This window comes from Chrysochloris asiatica, unplaced genomic scaffold, assembly GCF_000296735.1.
Source record: "Chrysochloris asiatica unplaced genomic scaffold, ChrAsi1.0 scaffold00075, whole genome shotgun sequence".
In the NCBI taxonomy this organism is placed as follows: Eukaryota; Metazoa; Chordata; class Mammalia; order Afrosoricida; family Chrysochloridae; genus Chrysochloris; species Chrysochloris asiatica.
In genome coordinates this window covers 13,240,868-13,267,811 of record NW_006408593.1, presented here as the reverse complement: position 1 = coordinate 13,267,811, position 26,944 = coordinate 13,240,868, and the positions used below count along the sequence as shown (strand labels likewise).

The 26,944-nt window shown below is 46.0% G+C and overlaps 2 protein-coding genes across 4 annotated transcripts; one reads left to right on the top strand and one right to left on the bottom strand.

Annotated features, from left to right (window-relative positions):
- The first annotated feature begins 1,881 nt into the window (after positions 1-1,881).
- Positions 1,882-9,307, top strand: ACP2 (acid phosphatase 2, lysosomal). Of its 3 annotated transcripts, XM_006865072.1 has the most exons (11): positions 1,882-2,107; positions 2,657-2,752; positions 3,272-3,358; positions 4,775-4,927; positions 5,024-5,122; positions 5,205-5,294; positions 5,707-5,839; positions 6,473-6,555; positions 6,666-6,772; positions 6,910-7,085; positions 8,948-9,137. In XM_006865072.1, the coding sequence occupies exons 1-11, from the start codon at positions 1,919-1,921 to the stop codon at positions 9,079-9,081; spliced, it is 1,347 nt and encodes a 448-aa protein (XP_006865134.1). In that variant the 5' UTR covers positions 1,882-1,918; the 3' UTR covers positions 9,082-9,137. The 3 variants fall into 3 exon arrangements, with proteins under 3 accessions (XP_006865134.1, XP_006865135.1, XP_006865136.1); XM_006865073.1 differs by lacking the exon at positions 2,657-2,752 and having other exon boundaries at positions 1,982-2,107; positions 8,948-9,307; XM_006865074.1 differs by lacking the exons at positions 5,024-5,122; positions 5,205-5,294 and having other exon boundaries at positions 1,982-2,107; positions 8,948-9,081.
- An 840-nt stretch (positions 9,308-10,147) lies between these two features.
- DDB2 (damage-specific DNA binding protein 2, 48kDa) lies at positions 10,148-26,482 on the bottom strand. Its single transcript, XM_006865130.1, has 10 exons — positions 26,359-26,482; positions 24,868-24,995; positions 24,303-24,494; positions 14,794-14,939; positions 13,007-13,106; positions 12,746-12,923; positions 12,297-12,439; positions 10,727-10,891; positions 10,535-10,580; positions 10,148-10,257 (listed from the first exon to the last, which is right to left on the bottom strand). The coding sequence occupies exons 1-10, from the start codon at positions 26,480-26,482 to the stop codon at positions 10,148-10,150; spliced, it is 1,332 nt and encodes a 443-aa protein (XP_006865192.1).
- Between the last annotated feature and the right edge of the window lie 462 nt (positions 26,483-26,944).

The window sequence follows — 26,944 nt, the reverse complement described above, 5'->3', positions numbered from 1 at the left end:
AGTTTACAAGGACAATAAACCAAGCCAAATTAAACCCACTGCGATCAAATCAATTCCAACTCATAATGACCCTATGACACAGAGTCAAATGATCCCTTAGGATTTCTGAAGGGGCACCTTAAAACAATACACACACACATTGAGATGCAGTATTTTGCCAACTAGCCAGGCCTCCACCTCCATTCACTCATGCCATCAATGTGGAAAACTTTTCTTTGTTAGAAACCTCTTTACTGAGTATATTTTGGGGCCACTTCTGGTGTGGTGCTATAGGTTAAGTACTGTACTGTGAACCACAAGGTCAGCAGTTCAACCCACTAGCTGTTCCTCTGAAACCCTATACAGGGTCCCTATGAGTCGGAACCGACTTGACAGCACTTTAACAACAACAAAAAAGAGTTGTGCAATGTCTTTTGAGTGGCCTGTGACAAAGAGCCCATTGGTGGATTTGAACCACTGACCTTGTGGTTATCAGTCCAATGCTTACCCTACAGCGCCACACTAGAAGTCTTTATTCTGGAGGAGAGGGGATTAAATTTTAATCTGATTCAGAAGGAATTTGTGACTTGCCTCCTTTTCTATTCTTCCTCACTCTCCTCCACCAAAACTCTGGGATCAAAGTTTGGATCTTGAGGTACATCAAAGTAATTGATTCCATTTGAATCTCGAGTCTTAGGGTAAGATAATTACCAGCCCTTCCCCAGAGAATTCTGATCCCCAGGTTTTGTTTTCTCCTATAATCTAGGTAGACTCCTAGTGTGACCCTGTGGGTTAATGTGCTGGACTGCAAACTCAGTTTGGACCTCAAGGTCAGCAGTTCAAACTCACCAGATGCTCCTCGGAAACCCTATACAGGGTCCCTATGCGTCAGAACCACTTAACAATAATGATCTAAGGTGATGTGATTTGCTTCTGAATCAAAGCTTCCCAGGGGGCTAGATCAAACCTTCCTGCAGCTATTCTCACTTCAAAATTCAGGCCATAAAACTCAGGCCAAATTGGCTGTATCTGAATTCTAAGGGCCAACACTGAGATCCTCTGATTCTGCCAAATCCACATTCTCCCACTTTATGCTACATGCCCTTCCCTTACTCCTAAACATCTCCTCTCCTATCAAAACTGCCCTCACTGCTTTGGGCTGTCTGAATATCCTGTGCAATCCTGAATCCTCTGGGAAGAGGTAGGGCATGTTGATTCTAATGAACTAAAACTTGGAAGTGGACAGGTGGAAGGGCAGGGAAAGGACTGGAACAGTTAATGAGAGGCTACAGGGCAGGAGCCGTAGGTTAGACAAACCTCAAGGGCAGAAGTCCAAAGCACTGTTTACACGCTGTGCCCAGCACCCCAAGGCAAACCTCGCCCCGAAGAGCCAAGAGCCAGGGCCAAGGCTCACACTCCACCCAAAGGCAGAGGTGTGGAGAGGGGCACCCTGTATTTCCCTACCTCTCACCCCCGCTTTGGACCCCCTCTGGCTCTGGAGAGGAGTCTTGGTGGCGTGGTGGTTAAACGCTGGACTACTAACCTAAAGATAGCAATCTGCTTCCTTAAAGATTACAACCTTGGGAAGCCTATGGTGCAGTTCTACTTTGCCCTATGGGGTCGCTATGAGTCAGCATCCACTCGACTTCAGCGGGTTTGGTTTTGTTTGGCCTGATTACACCTCTGCCCTAGAGCTTGCTGGCTCTCCCTGCCACCGTCCTAGCCACTGAAAACGCCACCCTAGTATGGAGCAGAAAGGCAAACTTGAACTCATGACCCTTTCACCAAAGCCTATAAAGCAGCGCTACTTTCCCACGCTCCTAGGCCATAACCGAATCGCGAACTCCCACACACATTCCCTCCCAGACTCCTTCCTCTGCTGCTTCCCCCTCCTTTAGCAAGATGGCAACGAGCGCACTTCCGTTGTGTGTCCTCAGGGATGCGTCCGGGCAGCTGCTGCAGGAACCAAGCAGCGGGTTCCGGTGTCTTTGCAGCAATAGACTTAACAGCGATGATGGCGGGTAGACCGTCTGGCTGGAGCCGGGCGGCTATTCTCCAGCTTGTTCTTGGTGTGAACCTGATAGTGATGCCACCCGCACAAGCCCGGAGTTTGCGCTTTGTTACCGTGGTAACGAGAGACGGGGGGTGGGGGGGAGTCACCAGGCGGTTCGCCGGAGCTGGAGAGGCAAAGGCCTAGGGGTGGAAGAAGAGGCTGATGTTAGGGCTCGGGGTCTCAAGGAGCTGGAGGAACTGGTTTAGGAAGGGACGACTAGCCGGGTATTTGGGAGACTGGGTTCAGAAGTGATTGGCACTCTGGGTTATATTGGTCGGGGGAATCTGCCCTGAACAGGGATGTGGTTGAATGGGGACAACTCGCCCCTTTGGTGATCTTTTTTCTGTTTTCCCCCCAGTGAATGCATTGCTTTCTTTTGTTTTGTTTTTTTCCCTTCCCACTGTTGCTTTTGGCTTTGCCTAAGTTTCCCAGTGGCGTTGCTTAGTCAAGTTAGACTTCCCTGGGACCTGGAAGTAGTTATTGATTGCTGAATTGGGGGTCTTTTGCTATGGGTAGAGGGTGAGGTTTCCAGGAGGGTGTGAGCTTCCTTTCTCAGCATAGGGCAGAGGGGGGCTCTGTGCTCCCCATCAAAGGCTTGTAGGCAAATGTTTTTTCTTTCCTCAGTTGTACCGACATGGAGATCGTTCACCAGTGAAGACATATCCCAAGGACCCCTATCAGGAAGATGATTGGCCTCAGGGTTTTGGGCAGCTCACCAAGGTGGGTGGGCACAGCTGTCCCCTTAGGATGGAATAACCTTTGGAGCAGGCTACAGGACTTGGAGCCCCACCAAGCCTGTTTCCCTACAGGGGTGCAAACTGACCTTATATCTTAACTTCACCTTTCTCTAGAAAGAGTTAGCCTTGGTAGTGTTGTAGGATAAGCACAGGACTGCTAACCACAAAGTTAGCAGTTCAAACTCACAGCCACTCCCTGGGAGAAAGATGAGGCTTTCTGCACCCATAAAGATGTACAGCCTTAGGAGCCCTATATAGGGTGCTATGAATTAGAATCGATTCGATGGCAATTGGTTGGTTATTGGTTACCATCCTCTATGCTGTGACCAGGATGGTGCCACACACAACTGGCCACTTAAGAAGAAGTGATTTCTGAGTCAGATGAGCACACTCTTCCTTCCAGTCAGGGTTTAGACTTGGAAAGCAACAGTGCCTAAGCTTCAGTGAGCTTTCGAGCCATCCTTGCCCCTTGGACCCTCTTAACTCTTGGTTTTATCCACAGGAGGGGATGCTTCAGCACTGGGAGCTGGGCCAGGCTCTGCGGCAGCGCTACCAAGGCTTTCTAAACACCTCTTACCACCGGCAAGAAGTAAGGCTTAGAGCTCAGGAGGCAAAGGGAGTGGGACCTGCCATCCCCCTCCTCTGTCCTGTCCTCAGGGAACCCCACAGTGAGGCTGGACACTCAGGCCTTTATCCTGCATTTTTGGTTACAACTATAGGACAAAACTTGAACAAAACCTTAGAGATCAAGTTGTGCCTGCTGAGCTGGGACAGGAAAATCAGATCAAGTATTCAAGCTGGGCCATGAAGAAGTAGTTTCTGACTCTGTGAAATAATATAGGGGCTTCCATCCATGGAGTACCTGATTGATTGATTATGTGCCATGGAGTCGGTTCCGACTCCTAGCGACCCTGTACAGGGTTTCCGAGTCAGTCTATAAATCTTTACAGGAACAAAAAGCCTCATCTTTCTACCATGGAGCAGCTAGTAGTTTCAAACTGCTGACCATGCAGTTCACAGCCCAATTCGTAACCACTATGCTATTAGAGCTCCTTGTGAAGGCTTAACCACTGTGGTAGTCTAGCACCTTGCATACAGTAGTGCTGCACTGATAAGATTGGTGTCTGCATGGAACTTAGACTGTAATGGAAGCATCCAATAAGAAACCAGGAAGGCCGAGCAATAAAGGATAACACGGTAGACTGATGTAGATAGGAAACATCAGGGAATACTGGCAGGTAGCTGGCCTCATCTCCTCTCCTCTTCTCTCCTCACCTTTCTTCACCCCAGGGATGGAATAGCTGTTCCCCTGGTTACCACCCTCTACCAAGCTGCCTCAAGAGTATTTAGATGTATGTAATTATTCTTTCATTAAGGAGCTCTGGTAACGTAGTGGTTACGAATTGGGCTGCTAACCTCAAGGTCGGCAGTTTGAAACCACCAGCTATTCTGCAGGAGAAAGATGGCTTTCTGCTCCCGTAAAGATTTGCAGCCTCAGAAACCCTGTGCAGGGTCAGTATGAGTCACAACCGACTCCACGGCACTTGTCAGCAACTCTTTCATTGGAACGCAGCCTACGATCTGATTTTGCCCTGCTCCATGGTTTCCTCTTGCCTTTTCACAGGCAGCTATCTCTGTTTTTTATCTTATTTCCTTTCCCTGGTCTCTAGGCCAGTTTATACAAAGGGTGGGGGGTAATTGGAGACAGTTCCTGTCCTCAGGACCCTGGTCTAGATAGGGAGACAGGTGTGGTTATAAAGTCAGCCAGATAGACCTGAGAGCCTGACTAAGCACTTTGATGGAGGAGGAGCCACGGAGCTAGAACCAATCCTTCAGGGAGTTCAGAGTGCTGACAGCCCCCAGCTGAGTGTTCAGGCCTTTGCTGGGAAGAGGCTTGGAAAGGCTGGAGAAAGGGAGAGGGCCTGGGCTTACAACAGCTGGGTAACCCTTGGGGCTTCGCTGAGCAGCCAGAGCTTGCCTCATGGTGGTATTGCCATTTCTGCAGGTTTATGTGCGAAGCACAGACTTTGATCGCACCCTCATGAGTGCTGAGGCCAACCTGGCCGGACTCTTCCCTCCCGACGGCATGCAACGCTTCAACCCCAACATCTCGTGGCAGCCTATTCCTGTCCACACTGTGCCTGTCGCTGAGGACAGGGTAAGACTGATCAGCCCGTCCCCTGGAGGTGGAGAGGGGAACACCTCTGACCTTGGGCCTGCTGATCCCTGACTCCTTCTGTGCTTCGGTTTGCAGCTGCTGAAGTTCCCATTGGGCCCATGTCCACGCTATGAGCAGTTGCAGAATGAGACCCGGCAGACACCAGAGTATCAGAATGCGAGTACCCAGAATGCAGTGAGTGGGGCTGAGTGCTGGTCATCACATCAGACTGCCCTGTCTCCCAGGGCAGGACTGACCCTTGCTCCATTTCTCATAGCAATTTCTGGACATGGTGGCCAATGAAACAGGATTGACTGACTTGACGCTGGAGACTGTCTGGAACGTCTATGACACACTCTTCTGTGAGGTAAGCCCACTTACCGCTGCTGCCTCCCACCCCAGCTGGCCTTGGTCACAGGACTAGTAGAACTAGTGGCTGGCTACTACTCCTACTGGGGAGATCCAAGCAGACTACTGCTTTTGAAACACGGGAACTTCCCTCACGAGTGAAAAAACCTCAGAGCGGGAAATGGTTTCTGAATTGTCAGCAGTTCCTAGTCCTCTCCACCCAGAGCTCTCGTGGTATTGGACTCTGTTCTGCCAAGTCACTCTTTTTGTGCCTGTGCCCTGCACCATGCCTACTGTTCGAGGCCCTGTGCCTCACATCGTCTCCCCTTCCCCTCACACACACAGGCACCTTCCCACTGGGGAAGAGAGCTACCCTGGGAGGGCTTGGCCTGGTGGGCCTGTGTCGCTAACCTGCCCGCTGCGGTATGCAGCAAACACATGGGTTGGTCCTGCCGCCCTGGGCCTCCCTCGAGACCATGCAGCGTCTGAGCCGGCTCAAGGACTTCAGCTTCCGCTTCCTCTTCGGGATCTACCAGCAAGTGGAAAAGGCCCGGCTACAGGGGGGTGAGTGACAAGAGCAGCATGTCACTCCCTTTCTCAGGACCTGATGGCGGCAAGAGTCTGCTAATGGGAGCACCTCACACACCTGAAATGTTTACTACCCCCAGTCATCCCCCAGAGGTCACCAGGCTCCCAGTTTCCTCAGTGCTTAGCACATATGTCCATGTGGCCATATCAGTTTTGCATGCTGCTTTTCTGCTGCTCACCTGCTAAGTTTCCCTTATGTTAAAACCTCACCCTCTCCTCAAGCCTCCAGAGAACCACTGGGGGCCGTTCTGAAAGGAGGCGGAGGTAAAAGACATGCCCCTTTTCTGATTTGAGCACCCCAGGAGTGCCAGCCACCAGGCCTTTCTGACGCCTCAGTAATTAATCCAGAGCCACACAGAGCTTGGAGCTATCATCTCAACAGGAGGAATTCTTCAAACCTGGGAAGAGCCTCATAGCTCATTTATAAAGGGGCAGGTCTCTACCCCTGTGAAGACACGTGAGATAGAAGAAAGCAGGGGGTGCCCTCGAGCCGCTCCGGAGTGCCCAGGAGCCGACAGACCCAGGGCTAGCAGAGCTGGAGGGAACCAGTTAGCTGTGATCAGACAATAATGATGACCTTAGCCACCAACACGGGCTCTCCTCCTTCAGGAGTCCTGCTGGCTCAGATACGGAAGAACCTGACCTTGATGGCAGCCACCTCCCAATTCCCTAAACTGCTGGTTTACTCTGCGGTAAGCTCCCATACACCCCAGCATGCTGATGTCAGACAAGGAGCTGGATGTCCTTTCTTCAGTTCTAGGGTGCGGAGGAGCACTTATGATGACCACCCCCTCCTTTACAGCATGACACTACTCTGGTCGCTCTGCAAATGGCGCTGGATGTCTACAACGGGGAGCAAGCCCCTTACGCCTCCTGCCACATCTTTGAACTTCACCAGGAAGATAATGGGTGAGGGGCTACCAGTCTGCCCTCGAGAACAGCTCCTGGGAAGTGGTTGAGGGCAAATCACTCCTCCCGTAAGTGACCCAAGGGCTCAGTGCCTGGCACGGTACTTAGTTCTCATCTTGCCAACTCTCAACCTTCAGGAATTTCTCAGTGGAGATGTACTTCCGGAACGAGAGTCATAAGGCCCCCTGGCCGCTGATTCTGCCTGGCTGCCCTCACCGCTGCCCACTGCAGGACTTCCTTCGCCTCACAGAGTCTGTTGTGCCCAAGGACTGGCAGCAGGAATGCCAGCTGACAAGCAGTTCTGCAGACACAGGTGAGCTGCTGCCCGTCTTTGAGCTGGTCGTATCCTAGACCAGCTTTAAATGTCTGTCCACTAATCTTAAATGCCACCTCACTGCATTTATTTAAGATGCTGAGGCCATTTTACACCGTCTTCCAACGCCACACGCTCAGGGGATTCTCTCACTGAGTAAATAAAAACAGGCAGGAGAGAACCGTCTTGCTTTCTACCATCAGGTGGGCCAAATCACCTTTGTGCCCCCCTTTGTGTTGCCCTCAGGTGGTGAACAACCCCCTACTTCAGGTCACCTCTCACGTGTACTCTGGGTTCCTCTCTCCCCACATCCTCAAGGATCTCTGATGCCTGAGTGTTTCCCTCTCTTCTGGACCCTCCCATCTTATTTGCTTAGCAAACACCTCTTTCTCCCTCAGCCCTTCTCCAGCCCCCCATTCCTTTTCTTTGTGCCCTTCTGGCATGAAATCCTTGAGTTGCCTGGCCTCCATTCCTCATTCATCCTCAAAGACTCGATTTTAGACAGCTTGTCACCTCTCACTCCAATGAAGCCACTCTTGTTGGGATGACCAATGATTGTAGCCACTTCCTCTCACCTAGCATCATTACGTCACTGGTCACTCTTTACTTCAGCACTCCCTTAGCTTCTCCTGATTTTGCTGCTAATTTATAGGCAGTTAGCTTGTTGGCGTCTCCTCCCCATTGAGTCCTGGCCCTTTCCCCATCTATGCCCAGCCCCATGGTGTCATATTCCTCCTTGCTGAGTTCACCTTTACGTTGTGACTTACAGATTCACATCTCCAGCCATGACTTGTCTGACCTATAGGTCACCAAGTCAGTTCCGATTGATAGTGACCCTGTATAGGGTTTCCAAGGCTGTAAGTCTTTATGAGAGTAGAAAGCTTTCTCTTTCTCCATAGAGTAATCTCTCCAGCTACGAACCGGAAGTCTCAGCCTGGATGTCCAATAAGGCATCCAAAGTAATTATGTCTGAAACCAAATACCTTTCCCTCCCAATCTACTCTTCTTCCTGGTAGCCCCTTAGTAAATGCCATATCCTAGTTACCTACGGCATAGGATAGCCCAGAAGTTACTTAGACATCCTCTCTCTCACACCCCACCTCTAACCCACCAGCCCAATCAACTTAGCCGTAGCCTGGTGTACCATCATCTTGTCTCTGAACTGCCAAAAGCCTTCTGAAGATTTTTCAGATCGTCTTAACCCTGTTACTTTCCCACCACAGGAGAGCTAATTTAAAAAAAAAAAAAACGTTTTATTGTTAAACACCTAAGTTTGGTCATCACTACCTTCCTCTGAATCTTCAGTGGGTTGTTGTCACATTTGGAATAAAATGTGACAACATTTTGGAATAAAATTTATTCTTGTCACATTTGGAATAAAATGTTGTTGTCACATTTGGAATAAAATGTGACAACATTTGGAATATAATTTATACTTGTCCCGACTGGACGCTGTCCTTGCACCACACTTTTGTGCTCTCCCAAAGACTATGACTCTGATAGTCCTAGAACATCCTAAGCATTTTCTCACATCTGGGCCTTTTGTACTTCCTGTCCCCACCCCTCCCAGCACATGCCTTCCTTCAACCTGGGCCTTCTCACTAACTTCAGGCATGTCTCTGTTCACATCGCTGCGGCCTCCATGCTTCCCACCCTGACTGATCTCCCTGGCCGTCATTTTCTCCTCGTGTAGTTTTTCTTTACGGCACCGTCAGACCAGCTGGTTTCCTGGGCCACCTCTGCTAGAATGGGAGCTCCAGGCTTTGTGGGAGAGCTACCTGGCATCCAGTGGGAGCGTAGCAAGCTGGCGGGTATATGCTGACATTACCTTTCTCCTTCCCTCCTTCCCTACCCGTCCTCAGAAGTGATCGTGGCCTTGGCCGTCTGTGGCTCCATCCTCTTCCTTCTCATAGTGCTGCTCCTCACCGTCCTCTTCCGGATGCAGGCCCAGCCTCCTGGCTACCGCCACGTCGCAGATGGAGAGGACCATGCCTGACAACCACTCAGCCCGCTTCCTTCTGCCTCCTAAGGGGAGGTGGGCTGCTCCCCAGCCTATGGACAGGAGACCCAGGGTTGGGCTTCTTTCTGATGACCCTCTAACCTGATGAACAAATGGGGCTGGGGTGGGCCCCAGGCACCTGTCACTCAGCGTTCATGTGCCTGATGTTTTTACCAAGTACTGTCCTGGACATTGGCTTCCTCCAAATAGGATTTGCCTCTTCTAAGGGTCTGAGATGCAGGCAAGTGTTCAGGTTCCACTCAGGACCTGGGACAAAACCCCTGAAGGAGTTGATACATGGTCTGCTCTGCTCCTTCGTTGAGCCCGGCACTTTGTCAGTGGGTGTCTAGCAAATGACTCAGAGGACACAGTCTCGCCTCTCAGTGCTTATTTCAGTGGGAGAATGATAAACACCAGCGGGTGTAATGTGGCTATCAAGGAAGCGGATCGTCCAAGAGCCGACCGGCCACGTTTTCCTTTGCCCCCCAGCAATCATTGGTGTATGTCAGGCGGGTCTGTACCCCTTCAGCTTGAGCAGGTCTGAGGGTTTTGTATCTGGTGAGGGCGGGGTGAGTTGGCACACAGGGTCCTGAGGCTACCAACCCTGTCAGCTGGGCTTGCCAGGGACCTGAGGTAAATGTAGGTTGTGAGTCTTGACGGCTCTAGTCTGTGGTCCAGAATGGATAGAAGCAGGTGTCAGAAAATGAAAGTTTGGGACACTTAGTGTTGTTTCTGTGCCTTGTCTTCATTTCTGGGACCCACAGAGCCCTGTGACCAGGTCAGTGCTAAAAGATCCACTCAGCAGTTCTTACTGATTTGTTTTATTGGCTATGTTAGTAGCAAGAATAAACTGTAAAAACATTACCCATAATCACCCTGCGTCTGCACATCAGAGAAAAGAAAAGTTGTTCAGCTCCAAGATAGAGCATGCAGGACCCTTCTGGAACTCGGTCCAGAGCAGCCACATGCCGGTCCCAGTCCCACAGTTCCCTCACGTCATAGTGCTCAGCTCCAGCCCTAAGATGTGCATGCTTCTAGCCCTGCTCCAGCCAGCCATCTCTCCTCAACAGGGCACATTCTTATTTGTGTCTCCAAGCCCTTGGTTGGCACACACTGATGTCTTTTGCTTCTGTATCCCAGCTTCCTCCTGGGTCCAAATAAGAATGTGGTAACCTAGGAGGAGAGAGATCAGACTTGGATTTTCCATTACCAGTCTGACCCAGAGGATCTAAGACTTTGTATAGAGATATGAAATTGGGCAGTAACCACACACTGCCATGATCAAGATAAAGCAAGAGGGAGAGAGGGCTTAGGCCAAAGAGATGGATCCCAGCTACCTTGTTTACCGGCAGCACAGGTGAATGTGACAGGGTTAAGCTGAGGTTAGTGACCCCGAGGGAATGGGGTTAGGGCTGGCCAAACTGAGGGGACAGATCTTGCTCCTACTCACCCATCACAGAGGCCAGTGTGTCGCCCATGGGGTTGAACTCATTGAGCTGCAAAGATGAGGAGGGAGTGAAGGTATTGGCAGAGCCAGAGAACAGACAAGGACTAGTTTCTGGTCACTTTTGGTCATTACAGTAGATGGAGTCCTTTTTCCCACCCCACCCCACCCTTCATTATTCCAGGGCTCAAGTCTCACCGAAAAAATACCAGAATATTTTGGGTCATAGAGTTGACACATCATCTTCCCTGAGTTTCCATCAAACACATCGATCGTCCTTAATTCATGGGGAGTACAGCTTTTGAAATTTGGATCTGGGTACCGACCCACAACAATGAGGTTATATCGAGGATGCCAGGTTGCCTAGGAGATGGAGAGGATGGTCACGAGAGTAAATTTAGACCATTATCAAGAGGGACATCAACCAAGGCAGCAATTTCACAGTGAAGATGAGACCCACATGAAACTACAAGGTAGTTTTCAGTCGTATGTGCATCTACCGTTGCTGACTTCCAGGGTACCATTTGGCCTTTTCTGCATTTCCTGGACTTGGACCAACTGATGTACTAAAACATTAACATCAGCCCGACCCAGACAGAAACCCAAAAGGTCAGCCTCTCACAAAGCAAAAAGCCTGGTGATCAAGATAAATAGGACATGAGTCATAAAACCACCCCACTACTACTATTCTTTCTCCCATCAATGTGGACAATTAAGAGTGAAGGACAAAAGAGCTAGTAGTGGCTATAAAAGGAGGACAGAAGGCAGAATTCCATGTTCCCAGCTCTTCCCATACAAATGAATCTGGTGGTTATTGGAATGACAGAAGTTGGATGGGATTTTCCTAAGAAAATGTTTTGAAGCTTTAAGGAGGAAAGACATGGCTAGCAGAAAGGGACAAGTGACACAAGCAAGTCATACATGGGAAGCTGTAAACTGGCCAGGCTGAGGACCAAGAGCCAATGGGATGCAGTGGGAACAAGGACAGATGGATCAGTGGGAGCACCAACTGGTGAAGGATCTGTGAATAGTATTATTAAGAGTTGGGATTCAACTTAAAGTACATGGGGACCACTCTTAATACCAAACCACTTCCATTTACTGAGTACTTCCCAAGGGCCAGGCATGCTGCTGCATGAGTGAGTGCTTTAAGTATACCGATTCGTCCTCATAGTTACTATGATTCTCTTTTTCACAGATGGGGAAACTGAGACCCAAAGGTTAAGTAAGTTGCTCAAGGATTCTAGAACAGCCTGAAGCAGGTGCCCCCCTATCACCACTATGCCATAGTGACAAAAGTGCAGGTTTTAGAAAAGAATCAAAAGGCACTAAAACAAAACTAGCTGCACACTGAACAGGACCTTGGGCAAGAAGGAATCGGCCTTGAAGGCTGTGAACCTTGGGGACTAAGGACAGAGAAGCCATTACAAGAAAACGGAAGAGATGGGAAAATAAGGAACTTAGTTCTAACATTAGAAACCACCTTAGCCTGCAGGCCATACTAAGAAGGTTAAGAATAGTTTGTGGAATCAACTGCATCCACTAGTAACTAAGAACATGAAAGGACAGAACAAGAGACTCAGGGTCTTAGACAATGCCTAAACCTATCGCCTTTGTGGGATTGCAGATGGAGAAAGGAAGAGAGAGCCAGAAGGATGAGGCTGTTTTGTGTTGGGACAGGAAGGTAGGTGTCTAGGACTCCAGGCTTACCATCTCTGCTCCTCACCCCACAGGCCAACCCCAGGATCACAGCTCCCTTGCCTCTCACCTTGATGGGTGTGAGGTGCTGGAAGTGGCGGTGAGGGTGCGGGATCAGCCCCAGAGGGCAGTCCCACTGGGAGGTGGCGTAAACCCGGATCTCGTTGTTCTGGTCAGTGGTCAGGAGCCGGGCTCCATCAGAGCTGAAGCAAGCTGGTGAAACAAGAGGCTGCCAAGCTGAAGGACCCTGAGCCCCCAGTTGTCCAGGCCTTCACAGGCCTTGTGCAGGACACCTGCCCTCCTACCCTCTCTGGACAGAGTGGTAGGAAAAAGATGGACCTGAGCTGGGAACCAAAATTTTTAACCTGGCAGCTAGCGCCAGAAAGGTCCCAAGGCATCAGTGTGACTGATGCTACCAGGGCAGAAGGTCTGACAGCAGCTGGGAAACCTGGAGGGAAAGTTGCAGGAGCGGATGGCTGGGCAGGGTCTGTGGGGAAGACAAAGGTTGGTATGTCACACCTGCATTGACAGGATGCCTGTGCGTCAGCGAGGACAGGAAGCTGGATTTCCCTCTAACCTGGCGCAGATCCCAGATTTTCACTGTTTGATCTACGGAGGCTGTGGCCAGGAGCCAATCACAGCATGGGTTCAGGGCCACATGGGCCACTTTCTTTTTGTGCAGTCTGAGATTCCACAGCTGCAGAGGAGAGATAGATGGTTCAGGTGGGAGCACAGACCCCAGGTTGAGGGCGAGGAAGGGCTTGAGCTACGGGAACGCACCTCCTTGCCGTCCATGTTCAGCAGGATCACTTTCCCCGCATTGTCTCCTGTGACCAGTACTCGGCTCCTAGCAGACACATCCAGACAGCAGAACCAGAAGCTGGAGGGGAGATTGTCCTGTGAAGCTCTTGGAGACTTGGGCGCGGGCTCCTTATATACTGTGGCAGCTCCAGTGTCTAACAAACTATTGTTAAGTGCCATCGATACTCATTTAATAAACATTTGTAGAATAAAAAGATGTCTTGTCGTGGATTCCCAAGGAGGAACACACAGATTTGTCTATCATCTACACAGAGGGTTTGAGGGTGCTGAGGCCCAGAAGTTTGTCTAGTTACTGCTGGACCCAGGATCCTCAGCTTTGAAGAGTCTCTAAAGCAGCCACATCTCAGAACCATAAGGCAGGTACCCAAGCTAGCTTCCCCCTAAAGCCCCAGGTTGTATCTGACCTCTCCCCTCACTCTCTAACCTTTGAGTGAAAAGTAATGATGATACTGACCAAACAGACTGCCCAGCTCTGGTCCTCAGACCTGGCTGAAAAGGAACTTCTGCCCCCTTCTGAGCATGGAGGGAAACTACATACAAAACCCAGAAGCTCAAGCTTGCTCTTTACTCCTTGAAGTACTTCCAGGAACCTGATACCCAGCCAGAACTCATTCACACTGGACTCTCAAATACATGCTACACCGTCTCTTGTTAAGTTTTAATCCATACAGATACTGTATAGGGTTTCTGAGGAGCAACTGGTGAGCTTGAACCACCGACCTTGTGGTTCAAACTGACTTTGCAGTCCAGCGCATTAACCCACAATGCCACACCAGGACTCCAACACTGTCGCTTGCTCTCTATTAATGAGCAGGAGGGTGTCTCATAAAGGCTAACCACGTGTGTATCCAGTCACCTGTCCTGGTTGCATATATGCTGCTTACTTCCATGGAACAGCCCAGCACAACAGCCAATACTAGTCAGACCCCAACCCTTAGACAGGGAGCACCTAGAATGAGGTCTCTGGCTAGAAATCAAAGTGGCAAGCTTTTTGCCATTTCTCCAGCCATCTGCTCTTACTAAATCAAGGCTCTAGTCAGCGAGGAACAGGTTAGGTTATTATACCTAACTGAATGTAGGGAATTTAAATTCTTAGCGATTGCTCCAGCCTCTAAGAGGCCTTCTAGACCAATTCCACGCTGTCAGGTTAGAATCAAAGTCTAGTCTAAAATATTAGGTGTGACTGAAACAGGAGTCCTGGTGTAGTGCTGTAGGATCAGAACTGAACTGCTAACCTCGAGTTGATGGTTCAAACCCACCAGTCACTCCTTGGAAACCCTATCCACAGGCATTATGAGTGGGAATCAACTCAATGGCACTGAACAATGTGACTGAGAGAAGGACTGAAGTCCTTCCTTTGCTGAGGAGAACTGAGGCTCCAGAACATCTCCCACCTGGATCAAAGTAAGGGCACCCAGAGAGTGAGTGTTCAAAAAACAAAGGACATTACAATGAATGTAAAGCTAATGTTCTCCCATGTAAACTATCACATGATTCACAAAACATTTAAAAATAAAAAGAATACAAGAATGTTAATAAAAATGTTCACAATACTTTACAGTTTTCAAATATATATATATACATTTTTAAGTTAAAAACAAAAAACAGAAGGAAGGGTGGAAAGACTAACTCCTTCCCCTCCCTCCCTGTGCCAGGTTTAGGAAGAGGAAACAGGATGGGAAAGCTCTCACCATAACTATGCCTAAAGCCTAGAAGCCCTTTCCCCTACTGGTTAAACTACTCACTTGCAGGTGCCTGAGCTGCAAAAAACCCGGAGAGTGTTGCCTGTAAAGTCTTGCAGCCTAGTTGTCCCCTCCAGGGAGGAGGTAAAAAACTGGTTGGTATTGAGAGGGTTAAACTTCAGCCCTGTGATGCTGCCTCCAGCGCCAATCTGTCAGGAAAGAAAAAGCCAGTGAATGGAGATGATCAGGACACGAAGCAGACCAGCAGGCCCTGCCCACAGAATCGCTTCAGCCAGCGCTAGATGCCAGGTCAGCCTCTAGTGTCTAGAGACTCCGACACTCTCCACAGTACTTCTGAAAAATTAACCTTTACTTTAGACTTCAGATGAACATACAGTAAAATAGTCCTTTTTCTTGGTGTAAAGTTCTATGAAATTTGACATATGTATAGATTCAAGGAAGGACCACCAAAATCAGGATGCAGAATAGCTCCACTGGCCTCCAAAACTCCCTTACACTCTCCTGTTATAACCATGCTCCTCTCACCCCAAACCCTGGCAACCACTGTTGCCCATCACTGCAGTTTTACAGAATGTCATATAAATGAGATCATACGTGTGTGACTTTTGAGACTGGCTTCTTCCACTCCAGACAATACCTTTGAGAGTCATCCAAGTTGTTCCATGTATCTGTAATTGTCTTGCTGAGAATTATTTCATTGTGTAGATGGACTGTGGCTTGTGGATCGCACAGTGCTCTTCCTAGAAGAGCTTGCACTTGGACCAGTGGCTGGATTAGAACAGTGTGACTTGTATCGGGGTTCCGTCCTATTCTTCCTGACATCCCCCACACAAGGATGATAGGGAGAGTAATGGTAACCTCAGTGGCTTAAACTTACTGCTTATTATTTACCAGTCTGTTATAAGGAGTCTGGTAGCGTAGTGGTTAGAAATTGGGCTGCGAACCTTAAGGTCAGCAGTTCGAAACTACCAGCTGTTCCGTGGGAGAAAGATGAGGTGTTCTGCTCCCGTAAAGATTTACAGCCTCGGAAACCCTGTGCAGGGTCGCTACGGGTTGGAACCGACTCGGGTTGGATTGGAACCGACTGGACGGCACTTAACAACAACAACAACATAAAAACTTTACATTTCCAAGAGCTCCTTCTGCTGCTGCTATCCCAGCCTCAAAGACCCACACAAGGTCTTTCAAACAATGGCTACTTAATCAACGCAAATGGTACTTAACCAAATCTAACTGGAACTTGGCATTCACTCTAAATAGAACATTCTAACCAATACCCAGTCTGCTAAACCCTTACTACTAGCAAGACAATCATCTGTTCCTACCATCTGAGTTCCATGCTTACCAAGAGTTAGTTGTGTTTGTTTTTAACTCTTTTTATGCCATTCTGCTTTTCATTTTAATATGACATTTAATTAAACATGTAAACCAATGGAATGTGTGCAAAAAAGAAAGGCTGCTGTTATTTCTTGTTGAATTTCTTGTTGGAAAACCTAGATTACAATGTGCTGCTGACAATAACAGGCTGTATAAATAAATAAAAATTGCTTGTCAAATTAAGCATGGGTGATAAAATAGTGTGGGAAATGAGCACTTAGGAAAAAAATTTTCAATCAGATTGCTTCACAAGTATCTCTAAATGATCTTTCCATCTTAGAAAAACCCTATAAATAATGCATTGTGGGTGTGGTTTATGGAAGAACAAGTGAACCCTAAATCAGTGGATCCATACTCCAAGAAAAGGGGTGACTTTACTTCAAAACATTTGTGAAAACACACACATTGTTCAGTCAGAATATATAGGTTGCTCCCCTGCTGGTAATGACAGGTTAAGTTGTGATAACCAAACTCTTGCACTAAGAAGGACTAGAAAAGCTGGACAGTTTAAAAAAAAAAAAAAAATCAAACGGAATGACAAAAAGACAACCCTCTCAAAAAATGGACAAAGGGCTTTAGAATACACATTTCATCAAAAAGAAAGTACAAAATAGCAAACATGCACATGAAAAGATACTCAATGTCCTAAGTCCTTGTTGTTATGTGCCACTGAGTCACTTTTGACTCACAGCAACTCTATATAGGGTTTCCAAGGAGTGCTGGTGGCTTTGAACCATTGACGTTGCAGTTAGCAATCCAGTACTTATCCTATAGCACAACAACAGATTCCAAAATAAGTGGTCAAATCATGGTGTGAACCTGGTTTGGACTGACCCCGAAGCCCAGGCTCTCATCCACTCAGGAGATGCAAATCCAAAGCATCAGCAGGTACTCCACCTCAGCCTCATTACAGTGGCGATGCCAAAAATTTAAACAAAAACAGAAAACACTAAGTGTTAATGTGGATGTGGAGAAATCAAGACCCTTATCTATTACTAGTGGGAATGTAAAATGCTAAATAAAGCCTCTGTGGGAAACAGAGCAATCCCAGTGCTAGATCTAGGCCCACAACATTGGGAAGCAGACACACAAAAGAAATGAAAGCAGGAAAACAGACAAAAACCTACACACCAAAGTTTATTGCAGCACTCTTCACCAAAGTCAAAAGGTCACAACAACTTACATGTCCACCAACAAAATGATTGCTGTCATTGTTGAGTGCCACTGAGTCGGTTCGGACTCACAGCGACCCTGTATAGGGTTTCTAAGGAGTGGCTGATAAGCTTGAACTGCTGACCTTGTGGTTCAATCCGACCTTGCATTGTAGCGCATTAACCCACAGCACTACACCAGGACTCCAACAAAATTATTACAGAAACAAAATGTGGTATACACATACAACAGAATGTTGTCCCACCGTAAAGAAGAAATTAAGTCTTGGTACATACTTGTACCAAGTATGAGGATGAACCTTGAAAATATGCTGAGTGAAATAAGGCAAGTCACAAAAGGGCAAATAAATGATTTTGCTGATAAGAAACAGCTAAATGCAGAGACCAAAGCTTAGTATTGATGACCAAGCATGGGATGGAGAGAAAGAGAGAATCATTGCTTAGAGGACCCAGAATTTTGGTTAATGGTAGTGGAGTAATTGGGAAAATAACAGTGGTAATGGTTGCACATGATGAACATACTCCACGTCACTGAATCACACATGAAAAAATTACTGAATTGGCAAATTGTCATTAAATATTTTCACCACGATGAAAAACAAATCTATGTGAGATTTCCAATTCCAGTAAGGTGGGTGATCTTGTGTCAAATCAACTTTCTGTCAAGAACTAGGAAAGTTGGACTGAATATGAATATGTATCTTTAAAGAAAAGTGTTTGTTTTTGTTTTGTTTTTTTCAGGCATTAGAGAGCTCTCAAGGCAGCCAGAATTTAAAGGCCAAGATCTGGAGAGAAGCAGACCAGAGAGGTAAGCCTGACCCTTGGAAGCTGCTTTTCACTTTGAGGCATATGCAAATTAGAAATGGGTGGCTTAACAGAGATACCAAACTGCAGGGAAGCAGAACTGATTCGGTGGTGGCAAAAAGGCTATGCAGCTGTACAGAGGTTCTGTCTCACAGGCTAACCTAACCAACTGCCATCAAGTTGACTCCAACTCAGGTCACCACATGTGTGTTAGACTAGAACTGTGCTCCCTGGGTTTCAATGGCTGTGACCTCTTAGAAGTAGACTGCCAGGCTTTTCGTCCGAGGTGAACCTCTGGCCTTGCTGAGTGCTGATTTGTTTGAGCCACTCAAGAACTCCTTTCACAGAGCCAGAAGGGGGAAGAAACAAAAAAACAATCCCCAAAAAACTGGAGTACGGACTTACCAAGGAGAAGAAGTCTTGGGGAAATAAAAATCTAGCTTTTAGTTAATAAAGGCAAAGTCTTACAAAGAGTGAAATTAGTTTCAAATAATTTCAACCTCTGAATAGACTAAGGTCTCAATAACAGTGATTAAACTCTAGTAAGACTGACTAGGGAAAAAAGAGAAAAGACACAAATTACCAGTACCAGGAATGTGAGCGAAGATGTTACTACAGACACAACAGACAGTCAAAGAATAATGAGGGGCAGCTTTGTGCCAATACATTCAGCAAGTTAAATAGACAAATTACCTGAAATATATAATCTACCAAAGTTCATTCAATATAGATAGATAACCTAAGTATCCTTTATGCATTATAGAAATTTAATTTATGGTTAAAAACCGACCTACAGTGACAACTCCAAGTTAGAGGGATTTGCTAGTAAATTCTACAATTAAAGGGAGAAATCAGATCGATTCTATACCAATTCTTCCAGAAAATAAGAAAGGAAAGAAAACTTCCCAACTTACTTTATGAGACCAGCATTACTCCAACACCAAAACCAATGGCATTTACAAAAACAAAAATGACAGGCTAGTTTTAAATGGTCACCATCTGGTATCAACGTATAGTTAAATGAGAATATTTGATGTAATATAATAGATTCTAGTATAAAACATTTATATTTAACAATGGAAGTAGGAAGATGGGTGTGTATAACAGTGTATCCGTGCACAGAGATACCAAAAACGCCATTCACCAAAAGGTTAATAGTGCTTATTCCTGAAAAGTGGGATTTCAGGTCCTATTTATTTTACTCTTTATGGTTTTCTCTGTATTGTCTGAATTTGCTTACAATAAGCACCGAAAATTCTTTTTTACAAGAAAACATAAAGCCGTCTTCATTTTCAAATGTTCCCTTACCCAGGACCTGAAAGATGCAAAGATAAGAGCCAAGGTCAGATGAATTAGGAAGTTGTTGCCCGAGTCTCACTGGTCTCAAGCCCACCTTCCGTTGTCAGCATTTGCAAGCAAAAATCATTTTCCTCCAGACTACCCGCCCAGTCAGTCATTAAGTTCAACCTCCCAGATCAATCTTCACTACAGTGTGAGAAAGCTTTTAGTGTGTTTGATGAGAAGAAACTTTAGTTACATGCATGTTATCAAAAAGAAAAGGTGATGCAAACCAAAAGCAGTGTTGACCTGGCACAAGTTTAAAACCACTGATCAAGTTCCTGTTGAGTCAGAGTCTCTTTCCTTGCACACCCTTGCCACCTCCATGTTTAGACTAATTTTTCTATTCCCATGTTCTGGATTCCTAGAAAGACAAATCTTATCCTGACTTCAGTCATCTGGGTTCTGACTTCAGTTGAAAGCTGCCATTTTAGTCATCACCTGCCCTAGCAGCAGGGCAGGAAACCCACTGAGCTCTGTCTACAAGCCCTTCATCTGGCTGCCTTGCTCTGGCTTCAGGCACTTGTTTTCAACAACAGCACATCTTATATCTCGAAATGGAATCTCCCAAACCTGTCAAATCTGCTCTTTTCTGATGGGCTGTTGGCCAACCTCCTCCACGTAGAGACTGCATCCTGGATTCACCCAGGCCTCCTCCAGCTCTAAACCAGAGATGGCAAAATGGGCAGCTCCAGCTGAATCTGGCTTATACTCCTGCTCTATTGAGCCTACAGAGTGTTTCATTGTTTTTGTTGCCAACAGAAATTTTCATCTAAAAAAACTCAGAATTTCAAACTTCACTTAAAAAAAATTGTAATTCTTACAGAGCCCCTATAACACAACACGGGCCAATTCAAGACTTCTCACGTGTACAAGTCAGGGATGCTAATTACATTCATAAGCATCCCTGGTGACACAGTGGTTAAGGGCTCAGCTGCTAAGTGAAAGGTCAGATGTTTGGAGGGACCAGCGCTCCACAGGAGAACATTGTGGCAGTGGGCTTCCATAAGGATGGCAGCCTGGGGAATCCGACAGGGCAATTCCACTGTGCCCTACAGGGTTGCTTCTCAATTACAATCAATCCATGGCAATGAATTTTGGAGGTTCTGGAGGATAAGCACTGGTCTGCTAACCTCAGGATTGATAGTTCAAACCCACTCGTCACTTCTTGGAAACGCTATACAGGGTCGCTATGAGTCATGCTGTTATATACAACTATCACCAGGACCTGTTGCCAAATTTTCCATGATCATTAACAGAAACACAATGCTTCTCCCTTCCTCCCTCCCATGGTCACTCCTGGTCACCATCAATAAACTCTGGGATTGCCATTCCTCCATGACAACCAGTTCCCTGCAGTGTCTCCTTCACACTGACCCCCACATTCCTCATTTCTTTGGTAGGTCTATGAGTTGATGACCCCTGCTCTAAATCCGGTGTGCCACTTTTCATAGGAGAGTCCTCCAACGTTAGCAACCAGCTGGACAAACTAAAGGTCTTCTCGTCTCTGGTGCAGGGGCCAATACACTCACCCCTCAGCCATGGAGGCTCAACACTAGCACACTGGAGACCATCTCTAAAAAGCTTCTATGCCCAACTTTGACCCAAACACACTAGGCCTTTCCCTTGCTCATGTAGCTACATATTGCTCTGCCTCACACCTCCCTCCTCCATGAAACCTTCTCCATCAACTCTGAGTCACAAAGGATTCTTCCTTCTCTTGCATTCTGCAGCATTTAGCATCTGTACTATAAGTGAACTTTTATATATACACTTCACTCGCCCAGTTACACTTCAAGCCTGTCATCTGGTCAACAAATATGAAACAGCTCCTGTAAACCAAACATTGTGCTGGGCACTGGGGATCGTATTGAACCAGAAAGACAAGCTCCCTGTCATGATGCAGCTGAAACTCTTGTGGGCCGAGGCGTACAAATAAACAAATAAGCAAAACATTTCAAATATTGGTAAATATGGGAAGAGGGGAAACTAAAAGCAGGGTTGCTAAGACAGGAAGTGACTGGGTAGGTAGGGGATAGTTTACACAGGGTGGTTAGTGGAAGCCTCTTTAAGAGGTACTATTAACAACAACATGTTGCTGAGACCTGAGTAATAAGAGGGAGCCAGTCAGGAGGTCAGGGGGCAAAGGAACAGTAAGTGCAAAGGTCCAGTTTCAGGTTTATAAACAGTGGTTATGGTTAAAGCATAGCACGTGAGGAAATACAGTAGCACAAATGAGGCCACGTAGGTTAAGAAGTGGCTTCAGTTCTATTTCCAGTGGTAACTTACTTTAGGGTGATCAACATTTTATGCTTTCTAGAATTTTCAGGGCTAACTTATCTGTTAGCTTGTCATACTATGGTGGCTTTTGTGTTGCTGTGATGTTGGAAGCTATGTAACCAGTACTGTAAATACCAGCAGGGTTACCCATGGTGGACAAGTTTCAGTGGAGCTCCCAGACTAAGACAGACTAGGAAGAAGGAGAGGCAGACCACTTCTGAATGGTTAGCCACTGAACTACAGAACATTGTCAGATATAGTGCCAGAAGATCAGTCCCTCCAGTTGGAAGGCACTCAAAATAGGACTGGGGAAGAGCTGCCTCCTCAAAGTAGAGTTGACCTTAATGATGTGGATGGAGTAAAGCTTTTGGGACCTTCACTTACGATGGGGCACAACTCAAAATGAGGAAAACCAGCTGCAAACATCCATTAATAACTGGAATGTGGAATGTATGAAGAATCTAGAAAAATTAGAAGTTGTCAATGAAATGGAATACAAAAGGATCAATATTCTAAGCATTAGTGAGCTGAAATGGGCTGGTATTGGCCATTTTAAATCAGACAATCATATGGTTTATTATGCTTGAGATGTCAAATTGAAGAGGAAGGTGTCACATTCGCTGTCAAAAAGAGCATTCAAGAACTATGTTAGCCTATCACAATACTGTCTGTGATAGGCTACTATCTATCATGCCAATAAGGAAGACCAGTTAATACCACTATTATTCAAATTTATGCACCAGCCACTAAAGTCAGTGATGATGAAATTAAAGAATTCTGCCAACTTCTGTAACTGATGAAACATGCAATCAAGATGCTTTGATAATTACTGGTGATTGGAATGAGAAAGTTGGAAACAAAGAGGAAGGATCTGTAGCTGGAAAATGTACCCTGGTGATAGAAATGATGCTGGTGATTACATGATAGAATATTGCAAGACTTTTTGCAAATACCTTTTGTCAACAACATCAAAGGGGGCTATACATGTGGGCCTCACCTGATGGAATACACAGAAATCAAATTGACTACATCTGTGGAAAGAGAGGATGGAAGAAGCTCATAATCATCAGTCAAAACAAGGCCAGGGGCAGACTGTGGAACAGACCACCAACTGCTTATACGCAAGTTCAGGCTGAAGCTGAAGAAAATTAAAACAAATCAATAAAAGCTAAAATATAACCTTTAATGTATCCCACCTGGACTTAGAGCCCATTTTAAGAACAGATTTGATGAATTAGATTCTAATGACTGAAGACCAGAGGAATTAAGAGATGACATCATCTATGAAGAAAGCCAAAGGTCATTAAAAAGATAGGAAAGAAAGTGAAGACAAATGGATGTCAGAAGACACATAGGAATGCATAGGAATGCTAAAGGGACTGGAAGAAAAGAAGTAGTTAAAGAACTGAACAGAAAATTTCAAACAGCTTGGGAAGATAAAGACAAATGTTATAATGAAATGTGCAGATTTGAAGTTAGAAAACCAAAAGGTAAGAATATACTCAGCATTTCTCAAGCTGAAGGAACTGAAGACAAAATTTAAGCCACAATTTTGAATACTGAAGGATTCTATGGCATTGAACTGCTAACCACAAGCCAGCAGTTCAAATCTACAAACCATCACTTGGGAACCCTATACCAGGTAGCTATGAGTCAGAACAGACGCCATGGTACTTAACACAACTACAAATGGGCAAAATATTGAATGATGCAGAAAGCATCAAAATAAGATGGAAGGAATACGCAGAGTCACTGTACAAAAAAGAATTGGTTGATGTTCAACCATTTCAAGAGGTAGCATATCATATGATCATGAACTGATGGTACTGAAGGAAGAAGTCCAAGCTGCACTGAAGGCATGGGTGAAAAACAAGGCCCCAGGAATTGATGGAATACAAATTAAAATCTTTCAACAAACTGATATAGAAGAGATCCAGATTTGTGCCCATTCCAAAGAGAGGTGACCGAAGAGAACGCAGAACTCATCGACCGATATCATCAGTATCACATCCAAGTAAAATGTGGCTGAAGATAATTCAAACACAGTTGTGACAGTACATCAACAGGGAACTATGGGATATTGGAGCTGGATTCAGAAGAGGGCATGGTACGAGGGATATCATTGCTGACGTCAGATGGATCTTGGCTGAAAAGCAGAGAATACCAGAAAGCTGTTTACTGTGCTTTATTGATTATAAAAAGTCATTTGACTGTGTGGATCATAACAAACTATGAATAACATTGTGAAGAATGGGTATTCCAGACACTTAATTGTGTTCATGAAGAACCTGTACATAGACCAACAGTCAGTCATTCGAACAGAACAAGGGGACAATGAATGGTTTAAAATTAGGAAAGGTCTGTGCCAAGGTTCTATCTTTTCTCCATCCTTATTCAATCTGTATGCTTGAGTATCACTACCACTCATGTCTGAAATGGTAATGATACTCTAATATTTACAGTATCCACAGAATGAGTTACTTTTGATCCTAATCATCTCCTTGTAACTGGATGAGTCTTCATTTCCTCCACAAACACTTCCTTACCACAACCATCTGGCATCAGGAATTAATTGCTCACCCCTTTAATGAAGGTGGGTTTGTCCGTTGTGTTTAAGTTCCAGAGCAAGATATCACCTCCTTTGGAGCCCACAGCCAGTATGCTGGGGTGAGTTGGATGCCATGCCAGCGACGTGGCCCTCCTGTCAAAGGGGACGGCCTTTTGGAAGATCCGGTAAGAAGCCAGAGAGTGTAGAAAGGAATGCTGGAGAGTCTGCCACAGAGAGAAAAGAATGACGTTGAATTAACACTCAAGTCCTGGGTACACTGCCAATCTCAGAGTCTTTTCACCAAAGAAAACTAACTGCTTGGCTTTGTGCCTAAAAGCATTACCCTGCTCTCCAAAGGATGTTTGTAGAGTATGTGAACTAATCTTGGAAAGCAAGGGAGCAGAGTTCATTGCAGCTGGGACCTTTACACCGTTAAGACTTCTCCCTGGTTGAATGCCCAGTAGGCCAGTCACTAAGGCTGGGGTGATCAGAACACTCTGACAACCTGCCAAACCAACCCAACATCAATTCTGGAGCATCCAATCCCAAAAAGGCACCATGCAAACCGTTGAGTACTTCAGCCAGGAAAGGTCTCACCTGTTGCAGCGTTGGGCAAACAGCTTTGCCTAGCTTCTGCTGGTGAAGGGCTCTGACAACACTGCTGTTTGATGCTGGGTTGGCTGATCCTGTCCAAAGGCAGCCTGCGTCAGCTCTTCTATTAGAACCTGTCAAAACAGAACAGACACACAGTTCCCTCTCTGATCTCCTTCAGGAAAGACTTTTTAGCTTGAATCCAGAAAGCTAGCTTTGTTGTTTCATTCAGCAAAGCCAAGCAATGCCATTTCCATGATTGGCTTAGCTTCACCCAACCCAAGAGATAAGTACTGAGGAGGTATTCTACTCCTTTATAGCCCCCCCCACATAGCGCTGTAAGATAAGCACTGGACCACAAGGTTGCTTTGAACCACAGGTTGGCAGTTCAAACTCACCAGCCACTCCTCCAAAACCCTTATGTGGTCGCTATGAGTAGGAACTGACTTGACGGCAAACCCAAACAGTAAAGTCTGACATGACAGGTAAGTATGATCTTGCAAGGTTCCTCAGAGCTGAGCCAAAGGAACAATGCTCAAATAAAGTATAATGCAAAACAAGTCTCAATATGGATTGGAAAACTTGAGAAGCGGGCAACAATGTTAAAATGCCATATAAAGGGGTTTCAAGTCTGTGAAAAGATTCCAATACTTTTTCATTTCATTTTTTCACAAACTTTTTGAAGTCCTCTTTGGATGGTGTGCAATAAAAAGATTTTACTACTCGACATGACTGTTTAGGAAAAGACATGTCCTTAAATCATATTAAAATAATATAAGAGGTGGCCAGCTGCCAGCCCCAACGGCCTCCTCTTGGGAAACTAGAAGAGTCCAAAGGGTCTGGGCTAATTCAAAGGAAACCAGCCTGGTTCTGGGGAGATAGAGCCACTAAGAATAGGAACTCTGGATTAGCAAATTGCATTTGAATACTTGATCTCTATGGATTCAGACTCTTGAAACCCAGTTCTTTTAATGAACAACAATAAAAAAGAAAACCCCACGCACGAACTGAGTTTATAAACCCTAATTTCAGTGTTTGAGGCTACCCCCACCTTCCTTGTTGTCCCTCAAAGCCTTAGAGAATGTTTTCTATAAAATGAGAGAAATTGAGGGCTCCTTAGCCTAAACCAAGAACAATACAGTTTAACAATCATGACTAGGGAAATTCAACACACAGGACCAGGCAAGGTGGGATTTTTTTTAAAAAAAAGCAGTTTTCTGTGTGGAAAGATCCTAGTATAATAAACAAGGGACTTGAAAAGTCCTGTCTGTTACAGGGAAGCTTATCTACTCTTCTCTTCACTTGAGGGGAGTTACACCCCTGCTCAAAGCGAGCATGTCAAAGGACCGTCTGCAGGCAAAATGCACCTGCACCGCTGGGGGCGTCGTTAACTTGGCACAGCCTTAGGAACTCAGGAGCTTCCCGTTCCCCACCCCTAGTCTTCTGCGTCACAACCCTAAATAGCGGAACTATGAAGGCAGCAGGCACAGATAGTACCGGGGCTCTTTACAAAGAGCTTGGCCTCTTGCTCCAGCTCCTGAGGGCTTCTGCTCCTCTTGCCCCTGAGGCACATAGCAACTTCTGGGGTCTTCTGGGTTTCTGGGCATTTCCTAGGAGCCATTTCAACTTCCGTGAGAAGAACTATATGAGACCTTAAGCTGAAATCATGGAGTGAGGATTGAGTGGCCTCTAGGAAGAACAAGACTGGGACTAAGAAAGCCAGGTGGGCCACAGGTAGACCAACCTCTACTTCGCTTTTGAGTAATTGTTAATATTTTGATCTCATACAAATACTTTTTAAGTAGAACACCAATTTTAAAGTACTATACTTTTTTTCTGTTTGACATTCTGCTGTTTTGAGAAAACGTGATCTCAAGGGATAAGCTAGGTTCTAAGCTTAAAAAGTGTATCAGGATGATAGTCTCAGTGAAGCTTTGTCTGTACTATTCCAATTTATATGGGTTTTCATTTTTTTTAGGCATCTACATTTGGCTTCACATTTTTCTCTCATTCTGTTTGAGATCACTGGCTTTACTAGTACATAAACTTGAATAATAATGGTATTAACTGATCTTCCTTGTAG

Bases quoted from the DNA above. Each gene is read 5' to 3' on its own strand.
- DDB2 (XM_006865130.1), bottom strand. From the start codon at position 26,482: ATGGCTCCTAGGAAATGCCCAGAAACCCAGAAGACCCCAGAAGTTGCT. The intron at 12,924-13,006 runs GTGCGTTCCCGT...TCTCCTCTGCAG, and splicing joins TGAACATGGACGGCAAGGAG to CTGTGGAATCTCAGACTGCA. The intron at 10,258-10,534 runs GTGAGTAGGAGC...CTCTCCTCCTAG, and splicing joins CACACTGGCCTCTGTGATGG to GTTACCACATTCTTATTTGG.
- ACP2 (XM_006865072.1), top strand. From the start codon at position 1,919: ATGCGTCCGGGCAGCTGCTGCAGGAACCAAGCAGCGGGTTCCGGTGTC. The intron at 2,753-3,271 runs GTGGGTGGGCAC...TTTTATCCACAG, and splicing joins GTTTTGGGCAGCTCACCAAG to GAGGGGATGCTTCAGCACTG. The intron at 6,773-6,909 runs GTGAGGGGCTAC...CTCAACCTTCAG, and splicing joins CTTCACCAGGAAGATAATGG to GAATTTCTCAGTGGAGATGT.